The sequence below is a fragment of the Felis catus genome, chromosome C1 (genome assembly GCF_018350175.1).
Source record: "Felis catus isolate Fca126 chromosome C1, F.catus_Fca126_mat1.0, whole genome shotgun sequence".
NCBI lineage: Eukaryota > Metazoa > Chordata > Mammalia > Carnivora > Felidae > Felis > Felis catus.
In genome coordinates this window covers 20,848,631-20,872,674 of record NC_058375.1, presented here as the reverse complement: position 1 = coordinate 20,872,674, position 24,044 = coordinate 20,848,631, and the positions used below count along the sequence as shown (strand labels likewise).

At 44.8% G+C, this 24,044-nt stretch overlaps 1 protein-coding gene and 1 non-coding gene across 4 annotated transcripts; both read right to left on the bottom strand.

Moving 5' to 3' along the window:
* Window positions 1-1,217: 1,217 nt before the first annotated feature.
* Window positions 1,218-24,044, bottom strand: PPP1R8 (protein phosphatase 1 regulatory subunit 8). Of its 3 annotated transcripts, none has more exons than XM_045035390.1 (7): window positions 23,950-24,044; window positions 19,878-19,938; window positions 13,846-13,999; window positions 12,593-13,070; window positions 10,645-10,789; window positions 5,008-5,072; window positions 1,218-2,696 (listed from the first exon to the last, which is right to left on the bottom strand). In XM_045035390.1, exons 4-7 carry the CDS (start codon window positions 12,674-12,676, stop codon window positions 2,343-2,345), a joined length of 648 nt encoding a protein of 215 aa, XP_044891325.1. In that variant the 5' UTR covers window positions 12,677-13,070; window positions 13,846-13,999; window positions 19,878-19,938; window positions 23,950-24,044; the 3' UTR covers window positions 1,218-2,342. The 3 variants fall into 3 exon arrangements, with proteins under 3 accessions (XP_044891325.1, XP_006934533.1, XP_003989806.1); XM_006934471.4 differs by lacking the exon at window positions 12,593-13,070 and adding an exon at window positions 12,319-12,539 and having other exon boundaries at window positions 23,950-24,023; XM_003989757.6 differs by lacking the exons at window positions 12,593-13,070; window positions 23,950-24,044 and adding exons at window positions 12,319-12,539; window positions 21,834-21,985.
* Window positions 17,950-18,115, bottom strand: LOC111562166. The gene has a single exon (XR_002745210.1).

Here is a 24,044-nt window from a genome sequence, read left to right as displayed (position 1 = left end):
TAACACACCTTCCAGTAAGTTGTTCAGTTTGGAAGACTTTTCTTCTTTAAATGTCTAAACATGGAGTGACTGGGTGGCTCAGTCAGTTGAGCAGACTCTGCCTCTTGATTTCAGCTCAGGTCATGATCTCATGGTTTGTGGGTTCAAGTCCCGCATCAGGCTCTGTGCTGGTAGCTCGGAACCTGCTTGAGATTCTGTCTCCCTCTCTCTGCCCCTCCCCTGCTTGCTCTCTCTCTCTCTCTCAAAAATAAGTAAAAACATAAACCTTAAATTTCAACGAAACCTAGCCACAGAGCTACAGCCCACTGAGCACAATGGTGTGCCCCCCACAGGCCAAGCACCTGCTTCAGCTTAGCTCATCCTGGAGGCTGTATAAGGCTCAGGCTCCGGATTCAGACTAGAGTTTCAATCCTGACTTCACTGCAATGGGATCACAGGGAAGCTGATTTTGTCTGTTTTCTCATCTGTAAAATGGGGAATCAAAACAGGCCTCTCCTTAGGGCTATGTAAATAAAACTTGCTGTAATGGTGGGCAGGGTAGACAGGTGTTCAGTGAGGGACTATTAACCAGCACTAACAGTCACCTTCACTACAGTAAGAGGAAGGTGTCCTTTTAAAATAAGGACCCTCATTTTTACAAGAAGCTAAGAGGTCAACTTTTTGTCCAGCTGTGACTTTGTGGATCCCTGTTCTTCAGCAAGCTGCTCCTGCTCCAAGGCCAGCCTCTCAACCCAAGGGATTTGGAAGCTAGTTGGCATTTCCATCACAAATCCACTCCCCGCATATGAGGTCCTGGCATGCGAGGCATGTATGTTCAATCCTAACTCTGGCTGAAATCCCCCATAAAACTATGCAACTTTAGCTTCCTGAGCTGTGGCACCGACGTGAGCAGCTATAACCAGAGAGGAGGACGGCCAGGCTTTGGCAACACCCGCCGGGGACCAGTGTCCCGAAGCCCAGCCTCCCGGTGTCAGTTCTGTGGTTCTGCCTCCCGATGAAGGGCAGCAGGCACCTCTTAACCCACTTTGCTCAGTGAGGCTTCAGTCTGGGGACTGGAATCTCTAATTAGAATTTCCACATTCGGCAGGGGGCATCTTTATTTGTGGTAATAAAACGGGGCCAGAGCATCGCCTCCCAAGCCTACCTGCACCTCCGACAAAACATTCCCTGATGGCAGCGGGAATCCGTGATGGCGACCGAATCACAGACTGCACGAATGACAAAAGTTACGTTTAATTTACAATGTAATAAAGGTTACAGGTAAAAAGCTACACATAAAGCGTGAAAAGGCCTATTACACAAATGTACAAATCTCTGTACAAAGCTCATATCACTGTTTGCTACCTTCGTCTCCTGTGTTTGTTACTGGGCCGAGTCCTGGAGCTCTGGGTTATGAGAGCTCTCAGTAAAGGGGGTGGGGGGGGGAGGGGAAGAGCCTCTGAACCAACACCTAAAAATGTCCTCTTAGAGACATCAGTTACTTGCAAAGTAAAATTTTTTCAATTGGAATTGCTGCTCTAACTGGTCATATCCTTTAAAAATTGCCTTCATAACACACTTGAATAGGAAAGCAATGCCTTAAAGAGTAGAGGACAGTACTCTGGAATCAAACGAAAAACTTCAGCAAGTAGAGTACTCAGGTGTGACAAGAGAAACAAGTGAAGTTCAAACAATACCGTAAGTTTCAAACTACCCACCTGTATCTACAGCACTGGTCACAGATGAAGAAAATCAAAATGTTCTCATTCCAACAGAAAGGACAAAAGAGAAAAAAGCCTAACTATTGGACCTCAAAACCAGCGACCCAGGCAAACACTTCTGAGTTGAAACCTTAGCTTAACTGAAGAATTCTAAACCCTCTTCTGATAGACCTGGGATCCGTGGCGAACCCTTTGCTACCTGGGACTTGCACGGACAGTAAGCAGAAACCAGGCTGCTGGACCCACAGGCTGGTGATGCTGCTGCCATCAGCACAGCTCTAGATGCCACCGGAGGGCCTGGAGTCTCTCCCCAGGGTACACATGACTTTAAATCAAACTGACCCCAGAACGAGGAAGAAAAGAAAAAGGTGGTGACGGAAGAGGCCTGGGAAAGGGCCAGGGCAGCCTACCTAGTGGGAAAAATATGAAACACTGTTCTACACTCATAGTGTTCTGAAGACAGGTCTTTATGGGATATTCCAACCCCACCCCAGCTTTAACATTACATGGTTAGGGCCCCAGGAGACATTCTGAAAGACGAGACCGCACACATGGAAAGTTTTTCTCCCTAGTTCATTAGCTCCCCCGTCACCCTTCCACCCAATTCCCACCCAATCCCACCCTTCTCCATGACCAAAAATATCAAATCAGTAAGGAAGGTGTAGGCTTCTTGCCCGGCCAAGCCTCTTTTGCATATTTCTTCTTCTTGGGTTCATTGACAGCTTCGGGGTTATAGACTGCAGGATTTGGTGCAGGGTTCATGTTCACTGCTGACGGCACGACGGGAGTCAAGTCCACGTCAGGGGCGAGGTTCGGGTATGGCATGGGCAAGCCACCGATGAGTGCTGTCCCATGGATGCCGTGTGGCTGAGAGCCGGCTTCACTGTGCGTGGGGGGCAGGCCCCCGTAGAGTCCTCCACTGAATGCAAAGTTCTGCATGCGCCTGCTCCCTGATTCCTCCAGGCCCAGGGAGCCAGGGCCTTCCACCCGCTTCTTCTGTGGTTCACAAGAGACAGAGGAGACAACAGGTAAGACACGAGAGGGTGTCAGTTAGCCTTTTCTATTCCAACCCTAGAAAACTTGAAGAAGGCCCCTAACCCTCTAGCTTGTTTTGTTTCCTAGACAACCTATTTCACTCTCCTGAAATCTCAGGGTTTGAAGAGACCACCTGACAGTGGTTGTCTAACGTTGATGGTTCCCAAATACTGCTCCACACAAAGTGTTCACCATCCTACAATGCACTGGGAAAAATGAGGACGTGTGAGCTTTTCATAAAGTAAAACTTACCCAGTTTAAGTGACTACTCTTTGTCATAAGGTCATACCCCTCCCTCTCTTTTTTGATTTTTAAAAATGCCCTTTTAGGAAACAGTGGTGATAATAGGTAATACAAGTATTTAAGTAAAAAGTTAGTATCTTCACGTTGACCACACGACTTTTAAACATTAATCTGAGAGCAGAACAAATCTGTGGTGACAGAAAGCAGTTCACTGGGTGGCTGGGGGGGTGGGGAACTGACAGCAAGAGTACATAAGTAAACTTTCTGGGGTGATACAAAGCTATACATGGAGTATGGTGGTGGTAACCCAGGTGTATACATTTGTCAAACTCAAACTGTACACTTAAATGTATTTTATCATATGTAAATTATACCGTAATAAAATTGACAAAGAAGTAAAAACATCTGGTTTTATATTTTATTTTTTAAAGTAATCTCTATACCCAACGAGGGGCTTGAACTTACAACCCCGAGATCATGCTCTACCGACTGAACCAGCCAGGTTCCTCTTGCTGGTTTTATACTTTAATGACAACAGAACATTCGGAAGGAAGGAAGGAAGGAAGGAAGGAAGGAAGGAAGGAAGGAAGGGAGGGAGGGAGGGAGGGAGGGAGGGAGGGAGGAAGGAAGGAAGGAAGGAAGGAGTGAGCTCAAGGAGAAACGTGACCTGAATGCTATGGAGACAACAGAGAAACACGTCATCTTGTACTTTTTCACACTGGCTTATGAATGCTCATGAAAGATCCCCCTCAACCCTCTGACCCTTTTGGATTAAAAAAGACTAACCAGAAATTTGACAGACATTATCAATCTAAAGTTTGATTTTTTGTTTTTTAAATAAAACTTTCTATAGCATCTGTGACCAGCATCTTCCAATCACTTTTTGAATATCCCTGTTGACAGGTCTATTTCAAGGGGTCACTTGCCCCTATGGACAGTCCCAGCTGCCACATAGTTCCTCCACATGTTGAGCAATTAGAACATCTCTGTAACTTCCACCTCTTGGTTCTTCAACATACCTGATCTTTCAACCTAATCCTGATCTGGGCTGGCTTTCCTATCTGCACCATTCTCAATCACAAGACAAAGGCACGGCCAAACTGGAGGTGCCATGCAGAAACGTGACAATGTTCTTCCTCCCCTAATAGCTGACTTCAAGCCAGAAGGGCAAGGCTAAAGAAAAGTGGGCCTCTTTGTACCCTGCTGGAGGTAAATTTATAGGCTCCCATCACATCAGAATTTATATACAGCATCCAGCTGGCCAGTCGCCTGCAGCCTTTCTATGGCACTCCAGGATCCCCTAGATTCAGGTGGGGTGAAAGTCTTTCTACAGCATGAAGAAACAGAAGAACAAAGAATGTGTTTTAAAATTAAGCACACACAGGGTGCCTGAGTGGCTCAGTGGGTTAAGTGTCCGGCTCTTGGTTTCAGCTCAGGTCATGTCTCATGGTTGTGGGATCGAGCCTCGCATCAGTCTCTGTGCTGACAGCATGGAGACTGCTTGTGATTCTCTCTCTCCCCCTCCCTCTGCCCCTCCCCTGCTTACACACGCACAGTCTCTCTCTCAAAATACATGAACATTAAAAAGCAATTTTAATTAAGCACACATTTAACACTTACCTACACATACAAGAGTGGGGTTTTATTTTTTATTTTCATTTTTTTCTTTAAAGATTTTAAAGTAATCTCTATACCCAACGTGGGGCTCAAACCTACAACCCCAAGATCAAGAGTTGCATGCTGACTGAGCCTACCAGGCACCCCAAAAGAGTGGGTGTTTTGTTTTGTTTTGTTTTTTTAATATATGAAATTTATTGTCAAATTGGTTTCCATACAACACCCAGTGCTCATCCCAAAAGGTGCCCTCCTCAATACCCATCACCCACCCTCCCCTCCCTCCCTCCCACCCCCCATCAACCCTCAGTTTGTTCTCAGTTTTTAACAGTCTCTTATGCTTTGGCTCTCTCAAAAGTGGGTTTTTAAACCAGACTGTATGGCATTCCAAACAGTGTTACAATGTGCTTCCTACCTTGACTGGGACCACTGCAGTCTGCACCATGTTCCGGAAGCGACCAACTGAGGGATCCACATCCTCTGCAGAAGACACCAGAGGGTAATTAGTTTGATACTCTGCTGGGAGGATTAAGGGAACAGGGCTCACTGCAAACAAAGTAACCACAACAACTCATATTCAAACAGTAGAATACAGCTAGCAATTCTGAGTGTTTGCTGAGTGCTGGCACCGTGTTAAATCCTCACAACTCTATGAGGCAGGTACTGCTACAATCAACATCTAACAGACACACTCAGGCATCAATGAGTGAGCTGCCTGGCCCAGTCACCCTGCTGGACAGTGGAGGGACCAGGATTTGTGTTCAAGCAGCCAGAAATAGGCCTGGGCCCTGGACCACTGCACTGTACCTACCCTCCCCAAATTTCTTTCCATTCCACATATGTCTTTTTTTTTTTTTTAATTATTTTTTATTTCTTTATTTAAAAAAAAGTTTATTTTTTTAACGTTTATTTATTTTTGAGACAGAGAGAGACAGAGCGTGAACAGGGCAGGGGCAGAGAGAGAGAGGGAGACACAATCTGAAACAGGCTCCAGGCTCTGAACTGTGAGCACAGAGCCCAACGCGGGGCTCAAACTCACAGGCCGCGAGATCATGACCTAAGCCGAAGTCAGACGCTTAACCAACCGAGCCACCCAGGCGCCCCTAAAATTTTTTTTAAATGTTTATTTTTGAGACAATGAAAGAGACAGAATGCAAGCGGCCGAGGGGCAGACAGAGGGAGACACAGAATCTGAAGCGGGCTCCAGGCTCTGAAATGTCAGCACAGAGCCCAACATGGGGCTTGAACTCACGAACCGTGAGATCATGACCTGAGCCAAAGTCGGACGCTTAACCGACTGAGTCACTCACGTGCCCCCACATATGTCCTTTTGAAGAGAGAAACCAAAAAGCAGATATTATCAACCCCAAGCCAGTGATAAAACGATGACACGTGAGACATGAGACACATACCACATACCTTGCCCATGTCTGCTCATTAGCAAATAACAAAAATTAGGATTTAGGCCCAGGGCTTCCGACTTAACCTGGCCTTTGACCTGAACAACTGTATACAATCAAGAATTTTACTGAAGGATTTGAAGCCCCCTGTCGAGGGAGCATGGAGAGCAGCCCCCTTTTCACAGGGTACACACACATTATTGTGCCCTATAAAGTTTCTAGCTTCATTCGCTGCAGAAAGAAAGCGCTAAGACCAAGTAAGTGATGTGCTTGCAGCTGGTCACTCACTCATGCCTCATTTACTGGACATCAAGGATGGAAGTAAAGAGCAAGACACTGTCCTGCCTTTAAGGAGGTCACAGATGAAAAGCCAGACAGGCTACAGCACAACGGAGGGGTGCAAAACAGTGTTCCTGGAGCACAGAGGGGACCACTGGGCTGGACTGCCTGGGATGAACAGGAGCTTTCTTGCTGAAGGCTAAGTGTGTGGAAACAGGAAGGGACACTTACTATTATTACTAAAAACCTACTCCACGACCTCTTTGTCTTAATATAGTGGTGGGAAGGAAGTTTCTCTAATAGGTGTTGTTTATCTTATTTTAAATGCATAGAGGGTGACTGTTATTAAAAGAAACACTCCTAGGGTTGATGGGGGGTGGGAGAGAGGGGAAAGTGGGTGATGGGCATTGAGGAGGGCACCTGTTGGGATGAGCACTGGGTGATATATGGAAACCAATTTGGGGGAGGAAGAGAGTGAGGGAGGAAGGAAAGGAAGGAAAGGGAGGGGAGGGAGGGGAGGGAGGGAAGGGAAGGGAAGGAAGGGAAGGAAGGAAGGAAGGGGAGGGAGGGGAGGGAGGGGAGGGAAGGGAGGGAAGGGAAGGAAGGGAGGGAAGGGAGGGAAGGGAGGGAAGGGAGGGAAGGGAGGGAAGGGAGGGAAGGAAGGAAGGAAGGAAGGAAGGAAGGAAGGAAGGAAGGAAGGAAGGAAGGAAGGAAGGAAGAAAAGAAAGACTCCTATGAATCCCTTTGGAAAACAAAGATTCCCTATTTGAGTAATTAACCCCTGGTCTGGCTTTTCACAGACTAGGATGCCTCTAAACAATACACCCTGGCATTACATTCACAACCAATCTTTGTTCAGTGAGTGAACAAACGAATGACTTCTATAGGGAAGAAGAGGAAAAGATATCCAGGCTCATTAGGAAGGAGATGAGGGCTGTAAAAAAGGCGTCCTCACCTTTTTTCTCAGCCCCACAGGAGTCCTGTTCCAACCATCCCTTCAGCAAGGAAAGCCAAACAAAGCACAAGAGCAACTGGAGCCCAAGAGGAGTGGCTACTGGGGTACACACTCCACGTGTGCGACACGCCTGCAGAGGGCCGGGGCTAACTCTCTGGGGACCCTGTCTTGCGCTGTGCTGGCTCAATGGCACTCCTGTGCTCTCCTCATCTCTAGCCATTCCACCCTGAGAGGACGTACCCGTTCCACGAGGTCTCTGTTCCTCGAAGATCTACCAACAAATTCCTTGCTAAGTCTACTTCTGGTACAGGAAAGGTTGCACGGATAAAAGGCAAAAGCGGTGGTCGATGATGATGGGGAGGGATAATGGTTAACACTTATCAGGGGCTTACTGAGTGCCAAGCACTGATCTGAAGTACTTTTACGTATACTAAACATTTAGCCTCCCCACCAATCCTATGAGGCCAGTATCTGTTAAGTCACTTGGTCAAGCTCACACAGCTACCAAATGTGGAGGTCGATTTCAAATCTAAGTCCTCTTAACACCCATGCTATGCTCTGCCCGAGTACACATTCTGCTCCAGGGCAATAATTTTTAAGGAGAAAAACAGAGCAGACCAGACCCTGAGTTCTGAAAGAGATTTAAAAGATTGACTAATTCAGGGATTCCCAATTTGATGGCTGTTCATCAGTACAAAAAAAGAGCTTGTTTCAAACTATAGATTTCTAGGTCCAACTCCTAGGAACTCTTATTCAATAGGTTCTGGGGCCCAGAAGTAAGTCTCCCTAATTGGTCACTTGGCCCCTGCCTGAACACTTCCACTGGGTATTCACTGCTTTGGAGAGTAATCTCCTCCACTCCACATACCAAACAAATGCCCAATCTTTCACAGGAATCCTGTTAATTCTTCCTCTAAATATAAGAGGGATTTGGGGTGTCTGGGTAACTCAGTTGGTTAGGTGTCGGACTCTTGATCTTAGCTCAGGTCATGATCCCATTCTGTGAGATAGAGCCCCGTGTCAGGCTCTGTGCTGACAACGTGGAGCCTGCTTGGGATTCTCCTTCTGCCACTCCTGTTTGTTCTCTTTCTCTCTCAAAACAAATAAATAAACTAAAAAAATAAATAAACGTAAGGATTCATTTTTTTGTTAATGTTTACTTATTTTGAGACACAGCGAGAGAGAGAGCAAGCGCATGAGCACGAACCGTGAGATCATGACCTGAGCTGAAATCCAGAGTTGACACTTAACTGACTGAGCCACCCAGGTGCTGCCCTGCCCCTTTAAAAATGTTTATCTATTGGGGCACTTGGGTGGCTCAATTGGTTAAGCGTCCGACTTCAGCTCAGGTTATGATCTCGTGGTTCACAGGTTTGAACCCTGTGTTGGGCTCTGTGCTGACAGCTCAGAGCCTGGAGCCTGCTTTGAATTCTGTGTCTCCCTCACTCTCTGCCCCTCCCTCCCTCCCTCTCTCCAAAGTAAATAAAACATTATTTAAAAAATGCTTATTGGGGCGCCTGGGTGGCGCGGTCGGTTAAGCGTCCGACTTCAGCCAGGTCATGATCTCGCGGTCTGTGAGTTCGAGCCCCGCGTCCGGCTCTGGGCTGATGGCTCGGAGCCTGGAGCCTGTTTCCGATTCTGTGTCTCCCTCTCTCTCTGCCCCTCCCCTGTTCATGCTCTGTCTCTCTCTGTCCCAAAAATAAATAAACGTTGAAAAAAAAAAGCTTATTTATTTTGAGAGAGAGAACACGTGCATATGCAAGCCAGGAGGGGGAGGGAGAAGGAGACGGAGAGGTGGGGGGGGGGTGGGGGGGGTGGGACAGTGAGAGTGAGAGAGATAGAGACAGAGAGACAGAGAGACAGAGAGGGAGGGAGGGAGGGAGGGAGGGAGAGAGAGAGAGAGAGAGAGAGAGATGGAGGAGATGGAGGGAGAGAGAGAGAGAGAGAGATGGAGGAGATGGAGGGAGAGAGAGAGAGAGAGAGATGGAGGAGATGGAGGGAGAGAGAGAGAGAGATGGAGGAGATGGAGGGAGAGAGAGAGAGAGAGAGATGGAGGAGATGGAGGGAGAGAGAGAGAGGGGGAGGGAGAGAAAGAGGGAGAGAGAGGGAGAAGGAGGGAGAGAAAGAGGGAGAGAGAGAGAGGGAGAGGGAGGGAGGGAGGGAGGGAGGGAGGGAGGGAGAGAGGGAGAGAGGGAGAGAGGGAGAGAGAGAGAGAGAGAGAGAGAATGAATCTCATTGCTTTTTATGCTGAGCCAAATACTTGCTACTCACTGGCTCTGGCTTTGCCTACTCCTTCCTCTCTAAGGTCAGCCCTGCAAATACCCAACCGCAGTGGCTGTGCCTCCTCAAGCATGGTCCCCCTACCCAGCATTTGGAGGAGGTTTTCCATAGCTGCAAGTCTCCTCCTCCCTCAGGACTACATAACACATCTGGTGGCTGAGGTCACGCTTGCATTTGGTAACCCATTCGGGTGAGTTCTGCTGAGAACACAAATGAGTGGGCTTGCTGTCCCCTAGTCTTCACGCAATTTTTAACTGCACCTGACTAGTTGCCACATCACCCTGATGACTCATTCAATTAACTAAAATCCCCACATCTTTTTTTTTCATGAGCTGTCACTGGAACAGATCTTCTCCATTTAAATAATTGGTATTTTGAACCTAAACGCAGGACTTGAAAGTTATTCTCACTGTATTTCATTTGGGAAGTAAAAGTTTGGGATCCTCGTTTCCATCCACTGAGACTGATTTCAAACAAGGTTTTCTGAATCTCAATTCCATCTTCATCATACAAACTATACCTTGGGTCTCTATGTCATCCACCTCACCTACCAGAGTACCTGTCATACTGTGTATACCCAGTAAGTGGTTGTTGAAGGACGGAACAAATTAGTGAACTTGGTGGCCTTCCCATAAACTGATGCTCTCACCTTGCTGACATTTCCATACAAATTTTCTAGAGATTACTTCCTTACAGAGAGGCAAGTCTTCAGTGCAGTTAATGGTGACAGCAAAAGGTTTTCCAATCTTAGAGAGAGGTACCATTCACACTCAGAACTCCACAAAGACAATAATGTTCTACTCTGAGGTAAAGATAGCAAACAACCCTACTTTACCTAAACTTCCGCTATGACGCAGACTTAGCGTCTCCCCTGCAGATCAGCAGGGGAGAATCACAGCCTGGCTCTGTCTACTGAATGACATGGGCCCTTCCTTTGGCTATTTCTTTCACAATGCAACTGGATAATGCTTGAGTGTTTGAGGGTACTTCACCAAGGCACCGTAAGAAACCTCTCCCCTTAATACAGTGCTGGTTGTTCTAAACCTTGCTGAGAAACATTACAACTAACCTACACACTGTGTACAATACTCTCTGAGATCCAGCTTTCTCATCAGAAGAAACCAGGAAGATACCTCACCTGGATTGATGATCTCGTCATCCTCACTGAAAGTCACCCGTGAGTTCTTCCTCTTTCTCTTTGGTCTCTGAATGTCGAGATTCCCCTCCTCAATGGTCAGGGTGGAAATCCGCTTGTTGTGGGCAGTGTTGAACTCTGTCAGGTTCTAGGCCAGGGTTCACACAAGACAGACAGGAGTCAGTACGCAGGGAATTTGAAGAACATAGAGCTAAACAAAGAGCAAGAAGGCTTTAGAAGTGAACCTTAACCTCTGCAGGCAAACAGCATTCTCTTCTGTATTCCAAAAAAATTCATTACCACCCTTGGACTGCTACTATTAACAAACCTCTTTTGACAGAATGTGGAACACCCTCACTGACCAGCGGGGCAGTGAGGGTCAAAAGAAGGTGAACAACCCTGAGTTGAGAACGGATCATCTGTGCAAGTATCCTTGAGTTGAGGTTTTGTGTTTTGTGGGGCGGAAGAAAGACTACCATGTCTTCAAGCTGGGAATGAAAGAATGTGGCTGGGAGGAACCCCATGAACCACTCTGAATTAATGAAACAGAGTGGGCAATTGATAGCTTCTTTCCCAGCAGGCCCTGCCCACTGAAGCTCAGAAGGACAGGGCCAGGGCACTTAATATTTGGCATTAATAGTTTGTCACTTCCCGTCCCTGCATATGGCCCCATTTCTATTCATAACCGCCCATCTATTTCAATGATTAACTTGGCCTCAGCACTGCTGCCTGCCTCTTCCCAATCCTCTGGACTTATTCCAATCTGCACTGCAGTCTGAGACATTCCAAATGTCTTGAGAACAAATGTCTTGAAGACCCAGAGAGGACCTAACAAACTGAACTCAAAAAACAGGGAAGCACGGAAGCAGCACAGTCACAGGAGTGACTGTCAGAAAGTCACTGAGGCTACTTCTTTAGAACAAAATAACTTTGAAACTGTAAGATTTCCCCTGTGCTTTTCTTCCTAAGGGCTGGGAAACTGCCCTGGTGAACAAGAGGTATATGAATGAGGGTGGTTAAGGACATGCTGGTCTACCTGACTAGACCAGTCACACCAGTGCAGCGACAGACATGTAAACGGAACAGCCACATCACAAGCCACTGGGGTCAGCCTCTAGAAAAGGAAAACTTCAGCACTTTACATTAAATCTTGTAAAATTCATGGCCTTCAGGGCAGCCAGGCCCAAAAGAACAAACGCAGCCTAGATCTACTCAGAAGTTTCTTGGGCTATTCGAACAATATCAAAAAAAAGCAATGTAAATGAATGAAAACTTCAGTCTCTCTGAGCTTATGTTTCTAGGTGACGGAAATGTTCTAGATCTTTGCCACTCAATATGGTCACTTGCCACATGTGACTACTGAGTACCTGAAATGTGGTTAGTAGCTATAGCATTAGACAGTGCAGCTCTAGAAAAGTTTAACTCGCAGCCTTGGCTTCTAACATCTGGTGAAGGTGCGCAGACAACCATGAAGTCTACTGGCTGTACACAACAAGCCCAACACAGTGCAGCTTTCCCAGGCATGTCACATGTGGCCACACTGCCTGGCAAAGTGGCAAAGGCCCACTACTGGGCTCAAGAAAACCTCCTGATGCTAGGTCACTGGCATTTCAAGCTACATACTGAAAACTAGAGTCCCAAAAGACAAAACAATGTCATAGACAGACGTGAAATTACATCAAGCTCGGTCTCCTCCTCTGGAAGCCCCAGTAAGCCCTTGAGTTCATCATCCTCTCCACCCATCTTCTCATCTCCTTTCACAGCTGACGGCAGTGTCTGAGGCTTCTCACGTAGAGTATATGCCCTTGTGGATGCACCAAACGAGACTGTGGAATCGATGGGAATTTGCTGAGGCTTGTGAGGCTCCAACCGAATGTGACCCAAGAAAGTGCCGTGTGCTGGGAATAACCAAATCAGAAATATAAGAGAGAAAACAGAAACAAAAACCAACCTGAGTTGTAGGAGGGAGAACAGCTCCTCCCAGAACATCAGTTTTGTTTTTTAAAATGAAAACAGCACTGGGTCCGCTCTGCATCCCTTGTCATGTGTCAAAATGAAAAGGAAACTCTTCATTGGGTCTTGAATCTCTTCAGTGGATCTCTTATACATCTTCAGACCTGACGTTACCCCATGTAACAAAGACCACTGCTTGCTCTCTGCTGCCAGACAAGTTTGGCTTCATTCTGGGTTCAGCAGGAATGGCTCCAACCCAGCAAGAGCCATGCCCCCCAAGGCAGAAGACAGGCATCAGTGTGGTCTGACCTCTCCAGCCCCAAGTGTAAGGAACATAAGAACTTCTGGCCTGGTGGCAGTTATATTTGGGTTTTCCCCAGGACAATAAAGGAGGCTGGCTGAAACAGGTACAATATGAATGCCAAGTCAAGCCAAAATCCTACTGGAGAGTTTGAATATTTTTCCATGTCTGCATTCTGCATGTTATAAAATGGAGAGAAAAAATGAGATAAATTTGCAAGTTAAGTACTGGTGAGGCAAGTTTCTCCAAAGCCATTATATAAGCATATTGTGTCTTTGTGTGTGTGTGTGTATGTGTGTGTGTGTGTTAGAGGAGGGGAGAAAGGATAGAACACGACCAGCCTAGAAGCAGGAGCCTTTACATTTTACACTATATTTATACATGGACAAATGAACAAACTTCAGAACCCCATGAAGTCTCAATTACATTTCTGGGATCATCTTTGGCAGAGTTGAAAATCTTACTTGGAGTGTGCTTATGCAATTAAAATTGGTATTATTAGTAGTCAAAGCAAAATGCTTTGAACCTATTATAAAAAATTAAATTTTGCTCAGAGCAAGTATTTTTTTAATGTCCTGCACCACTACTCTAATACATTAATGGAGTTTATCACAGCTTCTGCTTAAATTGGACCACAATCTTATCATGGTCCTATCAACACCTGAATACCCATAGCCCCTGGCTCCTGAGTAACTTTTTTTTGTTCTCTATATATTCCTATTGCCTCGTCCAGAACATGCCTCCCCAAAACCCTCTTCTCTCTCCAGTCATCAATTATTTCAGGAAAATAGGAGATACAACAGAAATAGAGAAGGGCTGATTTAAAAACCAAACAAAAACTTCTTCCTTGATGAGCAATAAAACATGATTTCAAAATGGAAGAACCCAAAGAGCATTTTCACATTGCCCCAAAGAGAATGTGTCAAACAGGGTGGGCGTGAGTTACTTACTACTGTTGAGATCTATTAGGAAAACTCTCTTCAGATGCTTGTGGTAGACCAAGGCAGCGTGGACCCGAGAGCAAGACTGGTGGTCAATGGTAAAGTCACACAAATCAGGGTTTCTCCCAAATAAGTAATACTTCTTCTCATCAATAATCAGTTTCTAAATAAATATTAAATTAAATATTACTTAAATCTCGTTTCAACAGGGTTTAGCAAAAACTCTTCCAATCTAGTAAGTAGAGAATCTTGAGTGGAATTCCTTGCTGAGGCGAAAACAAAATTATTTCCCACTATCCTTCAAGATAAAGAGCTCAGAATAATTTACAAACATTTTTGCGGGGTGGATGGCAATTAATCTCCTCAAATACAGTGGTTACAGGTCTTGTGTTGGTATGAAAAGAACTTTGCTTAATTCTAGTAGATGAAAGTGGCTTGTGGGAGTGGCTGTCTTCTGTCCATTGGAAATTTAAGATTTCACCAGATCTTAATTTTAGGTCAACCAGGAAACCAGAAATACAAAGCATGTCTACAAAGTAATAAGACTGCTATTCAGAAAATCTACATTCAAATGAAGATTAACAATTGGTTAGGAAAGGACAGGGGTATAAACACCTATATATATTCTAATTATGCTGCCATAGCCCCAGAGGATTTTTGGAATCTTCTATAGGCAGTGCAATTACATTAGATACCACTGTATGAGCATCTAAATCTAACTTTATTGTCACTTCACTCTGGCCACAGAAAAGTATTACTCCAAGTTAACTCTAAATGGGTATTTGCTGTGTCCAAACATGGACCTACTTCATGGGGCAAAGATTTTCTAGGTTTGGGGGAACGGATTAACATTTATTAAAGGACTACTACTGCGAGGCATTTTAAACATGATCTCATCAAATCCTCAAAACTCTGTGAAATAAGTATCACCTCTATTGTTAAAGACAAGAAAACAGATTGAGAAAGATGAAGCCACAAATCTAAGGTGGCCTAGCTGGTTAAGTAGCAGAGCTGGGGTCTGAACTCAGGTGTGAATGACTTACAACGCCAATATTCTAAATAATGTGCTGTGGGTCCGAAACAATTCCAAGAGAAGAGTTCCAAATGTTTCTAGACACTGGTATGGCACTAAACAGAACCCAATATATAATAGAATACCCCAATATAATAGCAGAAAAGGATATTTCACAGACCAGCGAAGTGTTATTAAAAATTTATGAGGGGAGGGACACCTGGGTGGCTTAGTCAGTTAAGCATCTGACTCTTGATTTCGGCTCAGGTCCTGATCTCAGGGTGATGAGATCGAGCCCCGAGTAGGGCTCCGCGCTGGGTATGGAGCCTGCTTGGAATTCTCTCTCTCTCTCTGTCTCTCTCTCTCTCTCTCTCTCTCTCTCTCTGTCTCTCATGAATAAGTAAGTGTGAGGGGAGAAGGAGCTGACAGAGCAGTGTTAACTTTTTATTTTGCCAAAAAAGGACACTAAGAAAATTGTCACCAATTAGTATAACAATTTGTATAAAAGAAAGGTCATTTCAACACCAAATAAATAGGAAGGGTAAGGGTAAAGGACATTCTCCGAGCTGAATTTAGCTTTACAGAACATTCACAATTTCCTTTAATCCAGAATCAGTAAAGCCTTTGCTGATTGGTTGTAGACTGAACTGTTGTAGATGAAGGACTCTAGATGGATTACTGCTAACACTTCTCTCAGTTCTAGAGGTCTACAACTTGACCGCTCAAGAACATGATGTTTTTCCTTTATTTCTTAAAATGTTTATTTATTTATTTTGAGAGAGTGAGCACACGAGAGAGCATGTGCATGCACAGGAAAGGGCAGAGAGTGAGAGGGAGAGAGAATCCCAAGCAGACTCTGCTGTCAGCACAGAGCCTAACATGGGTCTCGATCTCACGAACTGTAACCTGGGCCAAAATCAAGAGTTGGACACTTAACCAACTGAGCCACTCAGGCACCCCTATGTTTTTCCTTTAAACACAAAGTCTCCTTAAGCTCTAGTTGACATTTCACACTATGCTGCTCCTAAAATCCCCAAGAGAAGATAGCACAAAGCTGAGTAGAGAAACAGTCATGTCAGTATGGTACCAGGCTAGCTCTCAAGAGGTTTAGATTTCATTCCTGGCTGTCACTGAATGCACAGCGGGCCACTATTCTACCCTGTGCTTTAGTGTTCCCCCTACAAAACCAGAAATATACCTCACACTGATAAGGAACAACTGCTGAGCACTTATGCGCCATATACTGTGCTGCGTTTTATGCTGGGTCACTTCATCTTCACAGCACTCTGTGGGGTAGGTAGGTACTTTTATTCTTATTTTTATGATGACAAAATTGAGGCACAGGAAAATAATTAACCTATTCCAGTTTACACAGCTAAACACAGAAGCCACCCCCTTATCCGTGGGGGATATATTGATTCAGCTGATGCCTGAAACCTCTGATAATACCAAATATATATATATATATATATATATATATATATATATATATATATATATATATATGTATCTACTATGTCTCTTCCTACACATACACCCTTATGATAAAGTTTAACTTATAAACTAGGGACAGTAAGAGATTAACAGCAGTAATAAGAAAAATTCTAATATCCTGCAATAAAAGTTATGTGAATGTGGTCTCTCTCTCTCAAAATATCTTACTGTCCTGTACTTACCCTTCTTACGATGATGTGAGATGATCAAATGCCTATGTGATGAGATGAAGTGAGGTGAATGGCACAGGCACCGTGATGCATTAGGCTACTACTGACCTTCTGACACCATGTCAGGAGGATCATCTGTGCCAGTAACTGAACCCATGGAAAGCAAAACTGTGGATAAGGGGGGACACTACTGTATTTGTAAAGCTGGATTAGAAATTCAGGTCTGTCTTACTTTGGACTCTCACTCTTTTAACCACCACATGATAGATTTTCTTCACCCTGCCTCCCTTAAAAAATGTACCATGAGGCAAGGAACATTTTCAGAAGTGAACAAGTACTATGGGTCACTTTCTTAATTTTTCTTTTAACTATTACTTACCCAGTGTCTTTCAAGCTTAGCCTTAAGGCTCAATTAGTTCAATCTAGCTAGGTACATGGGTCACCTCTGGGAAACTCTGTCCAGCAGTGCCCATCTGCTGCTGGCAGAGCTTGTCCCAGACCTGGACCACTACGGAGCACCAAGATTTAACAACAGCCCTGACAGCTCAATCAATCATCCCCATGTCATCCCCAAGCTTTAAGATTTGGGTTGAAAATAAGACATTGATTTAGAACTGAGAGAGCCCTGAAATTTCAACATCTTGTTCTCTCCAAGTACTGTCCATGCATGCTGAATCTCACGGCATTTCTCATTCATATTTATATGCACACAGATTATGTCCACACAAACTTAAATTTGCTAACTACAGTGCTCACAGACTGGTCTCAAGGAAGCAACATATAAGGTTACCCGCTCCTGGGTTCTAATACAACACTGACCAACCTTCTATGATTCTAAGGTGCCAAAGATATACTAGAGTATGTGTTCAGAGGGGGAAAAAAGAGGGGCACCTGGGTGGGCTCAGTTGGCTGAGCATCTAACTTCAGCTCAGGTCTCTGTGAGGTCGAGCTTTGGGCTCTGTGCTGATAGCTCCGAGTCTGGAGCCTGCTTCAGATTCATTCTCTGTCTCTCTCTGCCCCTCCCCTGCTCACACTGTCTCTCTCTCTCTCTCTCTCTCTCTCAAAAATAAACACTTAAAAAAAAAAAGAGAAAGGGCCTCCAAATTAAATATATACATTCATTATTAAAGGGACCTCAATTACAGAAACGTTCAAATATACTGAGGATAACAGTATGTCTTAGGATCAAGGAAATGTGTTAATTCTTACAGTGTCCAAGTATATGAAATTAATTCATTGGTCTTTCAACAGTCATTAACACACAATTTCTTTTCTCTCTCCCTCTTTTTTTTTTAAAGATTTCATTTTTAAGTAATCTCTATGCCCACCATCGGGCTCTCACAACCCCGAGATCAAGAGTGGCATGCTCTACTGACTGAGCCCAGCCAGGTGCCCCTAACACAATTTCTTGACTAGCTATGGCTAATACCACTATTCAGTTGTGCCTCTGAGTTATAACTCAGAGTGTGTCTTTACACACTGGGCTTAAATGACTCATGGCTTTTGTTTTAATATTGCACTTCTTAAACCCAGCTATCACAACACATCACAAGCCTTTGACACAAGGCTAGGATATAGATAGCTCGGTTAGTATCAAGTGCTAAATCCTTAAAAATAGGCACATCTCAGGTCTATTCCTCTCAGAAACAATGTAGTGATGTCTAAGGACTGTAACTTGACAATCGTGTGGCAACTCAGCATACCTAAGAGCACTGAAGGACAGAGAACACGATCAGTTAATGGAAACCAGTTATCGGAGGGATGTTTGAGAAATTAGAGTGCCTTGAAAATATGTATTATTTCACAAAGGAATATGATATTAGCATTAAAACTAGGCCTCCTTGTCTGTTTCTTCCTACTACAAACTAAATATTTACTAAATTCTAGTAACAAAATAAATTCCTGTATGTCTTCAAAGCTTCATACCATGTAGCAAAAATATTTTTTGTATCTATCAGTCTACAGTAAAAAGCGTTTACAGACATTTTAGCTAAATTATTTCCTTGAATAATCTTGATGTTTTGTAACCTTGAAAATAGAAGAACCCATAACAAAAAGTCTCTAAGTGACTGGCTAAGGCATGATGGATTCACAAAATTCAACACAACTCATGCCTTAATACTTTGCAAAACACCTGGGTCTCCTTCAGGAGATTTCACAGATGGCTTTTCAACCATGGAATACCTTGATTTTTACTATAGGCCAAAGGAAAACAACTGCTTTCAAGAATAGGGCTTTGAGGGGCACCTGGGTGGCGCAGTCGGTTAAGCGTCCGACTTCAGCCAGGTCACGATCTCGCGGTCCGTGAGTTCGAGCCCCGTGTCAGGCTCTGGGCTGATGGCTCAGAGCCTGGAGCCTGTTTCCGATTCTGTGTCTCCCTCTCTCTCTGCCCCTCCCCCATTCATGCTCTGTCTCTCTCTGTCCCAAAAATAAATAAACGTTGAAAAAAAAAAATTAAGAATAGGGCTTTGAACCTTAATTCTGTCTGAGTGAGCAAACATAAAACTGCTTGAAACATGGAGACTCACAACTCCATGCTCACAGGGGACTTAATCTCCATTTCTTGGTAAATAAATGGTACCCTAAGGATTTTAAAAAACTTAGAAACTTATACAGACTAATAGCTAATCAAAATTCATGTTCTCTTGAGGTTCTGTATGGTGTTCATTCTAAAGACTTGTATAAAAGCTGGAATTCTGCTCTTTTCCTTTATAGTACTTATTTAAATTATAATCATCTAATTTTTGTGTGACTGTCTTTCCCACCAGATAATTTAAGAATAGGAACCACATTTGTTGTGTTCACTGTTGTAGTCTGTATGCTGAGTACCATGACTGGCACATAGTAAGCATTCAGTAAATGTCTTGAACGAATGAATGAGTTTTATCTTCAATCCAGTCTCTTTCTGAACAAGCATTTTAGCTTACTGTATTTCTTTGAAGGGCTTGGGCCTGAATTGCATAAATGCAACTTAAAAAAGTGAAAATCTACATCATTCACTTTCTTCTTCGGTTACTGCACACCTTGCAACTTCAACACAATTCCACATACTCAGAGAGAAAGAATTCGCCAAGTTACAGGGCTTCCAGTTTGATGGGGACCCATAAGCCTATGATCAATTAAAACCCTTCATCTGGCAGGTGAGAGAAGTCACAAAAAACTGAGTGTCTGTGGGAGATACCAGTTTTGAATGTGTTATATCACCATGTGCTTTTAATAGAAAAAAAAAAAATCAGGATGAACGAAAGTAGCATTGCTGGAAAACAAAGCACAGGAGAGGGGGCGGAAAAGTGAGTCACTGGCAAAAATGCTTAGTGTGATGAGGGAAAAAAAAAAAAAGAAAAAGAAGACATGTGTTTCCATACCTCAATTAGCTTGTCTCCTTTGACTACATCCAGATGTAAACCAGGTGGGGGTTTACCTGCCCTGAAAAATAAGAGTGAGGAAAGCATTTTCAGGATGAGTTTACAAATGCCATTTACAATTATTGTCCCATTCAACACTGCGGCTCTTTTACCAGTCTATAATTAGTTCATGTTCAGCAGAAATGTCATCTACTTCACTGTTATTACAGCTCCTTTCTACATTTGACACTTCCCCAGTGATTCAATTGCTCTAAAACAGACTTTAGTGGATCTGTATTTAGAGCAGCACCAAAGAAACCTATATCTACCTTGGAGAAAAAGCAGCACAGAGAGTCCAAGTACTACTATAGCTGGGGCAGTCTGGTCACTTGAAGTTGGAATCTAAGATGTGCCACTACCACTAATGCCATATAAAGGCAGAATGAATCAGTGGTGTTTGGGGCTGATCAAGATTAGTCTCATCACAGAATAAACAGAGGCTACTGTCCTGGGCTCTGAGACCAAATCAGAGGTGCATAATTAGGGAGCTAGGGCAATCCAAAAGCATATCCGTAAAACCAGGTACCAATCAATACAAGAGGTGTTTGTTACCCTTGACCAGGTCTGTCTACAGTGGTATGTTTAAGGGAACTGTTCCCTATACTCCTATAACCTATACTCCTATAACACCATTCAAGGAGGATACACATATGTCAAAGCAGCTAACAGTGGCTGGTACTTACCAGACTGAGGAAATGGCTGGTGATTGCAAATAGTCTCTTGTAACTATAAGTTTACAGTCCTGGTCCAACTTCTGAAACCCATGCAGCAAGGGACCAAAATGGACATACAATTTGTAGACTGAAGCAACTGGGTGTTAACAAAAGTGCAGAGGGACCCAGAAAACAGCCACACATTTGCTTCAGGCCTTTGCTCCTTTTAAGTTTGAAGAAAGAACAATCTTGCCAGAGCCCCTACATTTGCATGCGCACACACGCACGCATACACACGTACGTACACACACACACACACACACACACACACACACACACACCCCGTAGTCATCTCACAATCCTGCCTCAACTCTTCTATGGCAGTTGCTGAAAGGGCAGTGCACTGAGCAAAAGCCCATTTTGTCCGGAAAACAGGGAAAGAAATGTTAAATGTTACATCCAAAACATGCTTTCTGAACTCCTACTGTGTGCCTGGCTTAGGCCTAGGGGCTGGGAACACAAAGGTGAATCAGACAGCCCTTGCCCTTGAGGATCTCAATATAACGGGAAAGAGATGAATAACACCTAAACTGGGATGAGCTACAGCAGAAATAGCTCTAACTCGGATGGGTCTCCTTGCAAGGCAATGCATATTTATTCATCTTGTAACCTACTCAAAGACTAAACTAAATTATTCCATTATTCCCAAGAGCTTGAGAAGGGCTGAAAGGGGTTCATTCCAAAAATTACTGATGCCTACTCTGAGGTGGGTCAAAGCCGTCCCTACCCTCAGGGCGCTTCCAGTCTGCGGGAGACAGAAAAGTACTGCACGGGAGATGCAGCAACGACAGAGGGATGCTGGGCGCTGAGCTTGGGCTGGGGCCGGGAAGCTGGCTCGTGCGCGCTCGGGACAGAGAGCAGGGGGGCAGGTACGGTGCTCCACAAGAACACCAGGCACTCAGTCACTAGTTGGGGTAAGTTCGGGGCCAAGGCCCCGAAACGCCCCCGGCAACCGGCTGATCGCCCAAGGGACTGCCTAAACGAGCACCTCAGAGCCCCCAAGTCTGGGTTTCCTCAGTTTCTGGGCCCGGGCTCCAGGCTCCCGGTTCCTCCACACGCCGCCCGGCCCGACGGACAGTTCTCCCTCAATCAGTTCCAGGGTCTCTGAGCCGTCCGGCTTGCTGCGAAAAATGAGCCGCCCTGCCAGTCCGGGCCAAGCCAGGCCGGGCCAGGCCACTTCAGCCCTGGCCGCCCCGCCACTCACCAGGTCGGGCAGTCGAACAGCGGGAGGCTGGAGCCGGAGTTCGCGGCTGCCGCCATCTTGCGTCTCCCCCTCCCATTTGGCGGGCCCTAAGCACGCCGGGAAACTGGAAGACCCAGAGGGGAGAGGCAGCATCCCAGCAGTCTGTGCGTACGCACTCGCGCGCGCGCGCACGCACACCTACGCATGCATAGGGCGTTTCTAGTGGTGGTGGAGCCTGGGGTCTGGTTTCTCAAGTTCTCTTTCGGTGTTTTGAGACTGCCGCCCTTCTCCGGAGGATCCTCGGGAGGGTACGGCTTTCCTTGCCCAGGAAGTGCCTGAGGAAAAGGGGCTCGTAAGGAGGGGTGTCGGTCTCCCTTAATGTCCTCTTCCAGACAACGCTTCTGGGCTCTAAAATCTTGGGACTCTATCCTTGCCCTGGGCTTGCACCATCAGCCTTTCCACCCCTATCTAGCGTGAAGCTTGAGGGCAGAACTCAAAAGAGAGTGTTCGGTTTCTCCTGGCCCTTCTCCACAGAGCTGCATGCACCCTACTTACTTCCCCTTTCTAATCCAAACCTGGGTCTTGAGGATTTGTGTAGATTCTGGGAGACTGCCTTAGGGGATCATCTAATCTGTTTATGAAAACCGGACAAACTGCAGCAAGGAACGGATCCAATTAGAAGGCAGGCGCCCACATCCTAGGTGTACGCGAATGAAATGGTTAATCAAGCTGTGGCCCCTTTGGATTTTAAATTTTTGGCCACAGTGATTAGGTAGTGCAAGGAAGCATTAGGATTCAGGCCTGCCCTAGGTGTAAAGGCTGAAAGAGACCAACAGCAGAGCCTGTGCCTGTAATGGCTTTATTGAACGATTATTTAACTGGGCAAGTATACGTTTTATATGGATCATCCATTTAATCCTCACAACACTTGGGATAGGTATAATGATCCCTGAGGGGAGGTTCAGAGAGGTTGAGTTACCCAGTCTCACCCTAGAACAAGTGGTGAGTGGGTTTCCAACCTAAATCTGTATGACGCTAAAGGCTGTGCTTTTATATATATATATATATATATATATATATATATATATATATATATATATATATATTTTTTTTTTTTTTTTTTTTTTTTTTTTTGAGACAGAGAGAGACAGAGCATGAGCAGGGGAGGGGCAGAGAGAGAAGGAAACACAGAATCCGAAGCAGGCTCCAGGCTCTGAGCTGTCAGCACAGAGCCCGACGCGGGGCTTGAACCCACAAACCTCAAGATCACGACCTGAGCCGAAGTCGGACGCTTAACCGACTGAGCCACCCAGGCGCCCCAAGGCTGTGCTCTTAAATCACCACTGTCCCTCGCACTTAGATGTTGGTACAATTACATTTATTAGCACACAACTGATGCCCAACATTTTTTCATTTTCGTAGAAAACATGGGAGGATTATCTGGCCTTTTTAAAAGAAAACAATGGCAAAATTACTGTTCACCCAAAAAGAGACACTGCACAGCAAGCCAGCTCTATGATGGGGTTATTTCTTTTCCTGCTACTGGTCCTTTAGATTTTTAAACCAAACATCAGCCTGGTGTTTGCTCTTTTGACATCTCCAGACATCAAAATTTAACTGCAGCATAATATTAACTTTGGTTTTTAAATTATCAACTCTTATGGGTGTACGAGAATCACCTTTTCCTCTGGCCTTCAAAAACACAGTAAACTCATCCAGCAAGCTAACTTGATCACATCACTTACCAAATGACCTGTTAATATCCTCCTTTCCAGACTTGTGATTCCAAAGACCAGGCTGATGAGAAAAATGCAAATTCTAAACTTAATTTCAAGAAAACAGGCTACAGCTCCTCCTTTGAGCACAAGTACATGATTCTTGAGAAGGAATTATTCTCAAGTGTTTTGAGTGTAACAGAAAAGAACGAGGTACTTTTATCTACAGAGATTGTCCATGCCTTTGAGGTTCCATGCCCCTTTTCAGGCATAAGGTGGTGTTGAAGCAATTTCCAGCTAACAGTGACCTGACATCTTATGTCAGCTTTGCCTTTCAGTTTCTCAGCTTCTGTGTGTGGTTCGTTATTTAATCCCTTCTAGTGCTGACTATACACCCAAGAAACCTAAAGCTATATTCTTACCCATATAATTCTTTACTCCTTGGCCATGTTTCCTGTTTCCAGCACAGCTGACAATCACACTGGCTTCTGATGTAATGGCGCCTTACATTTACCTA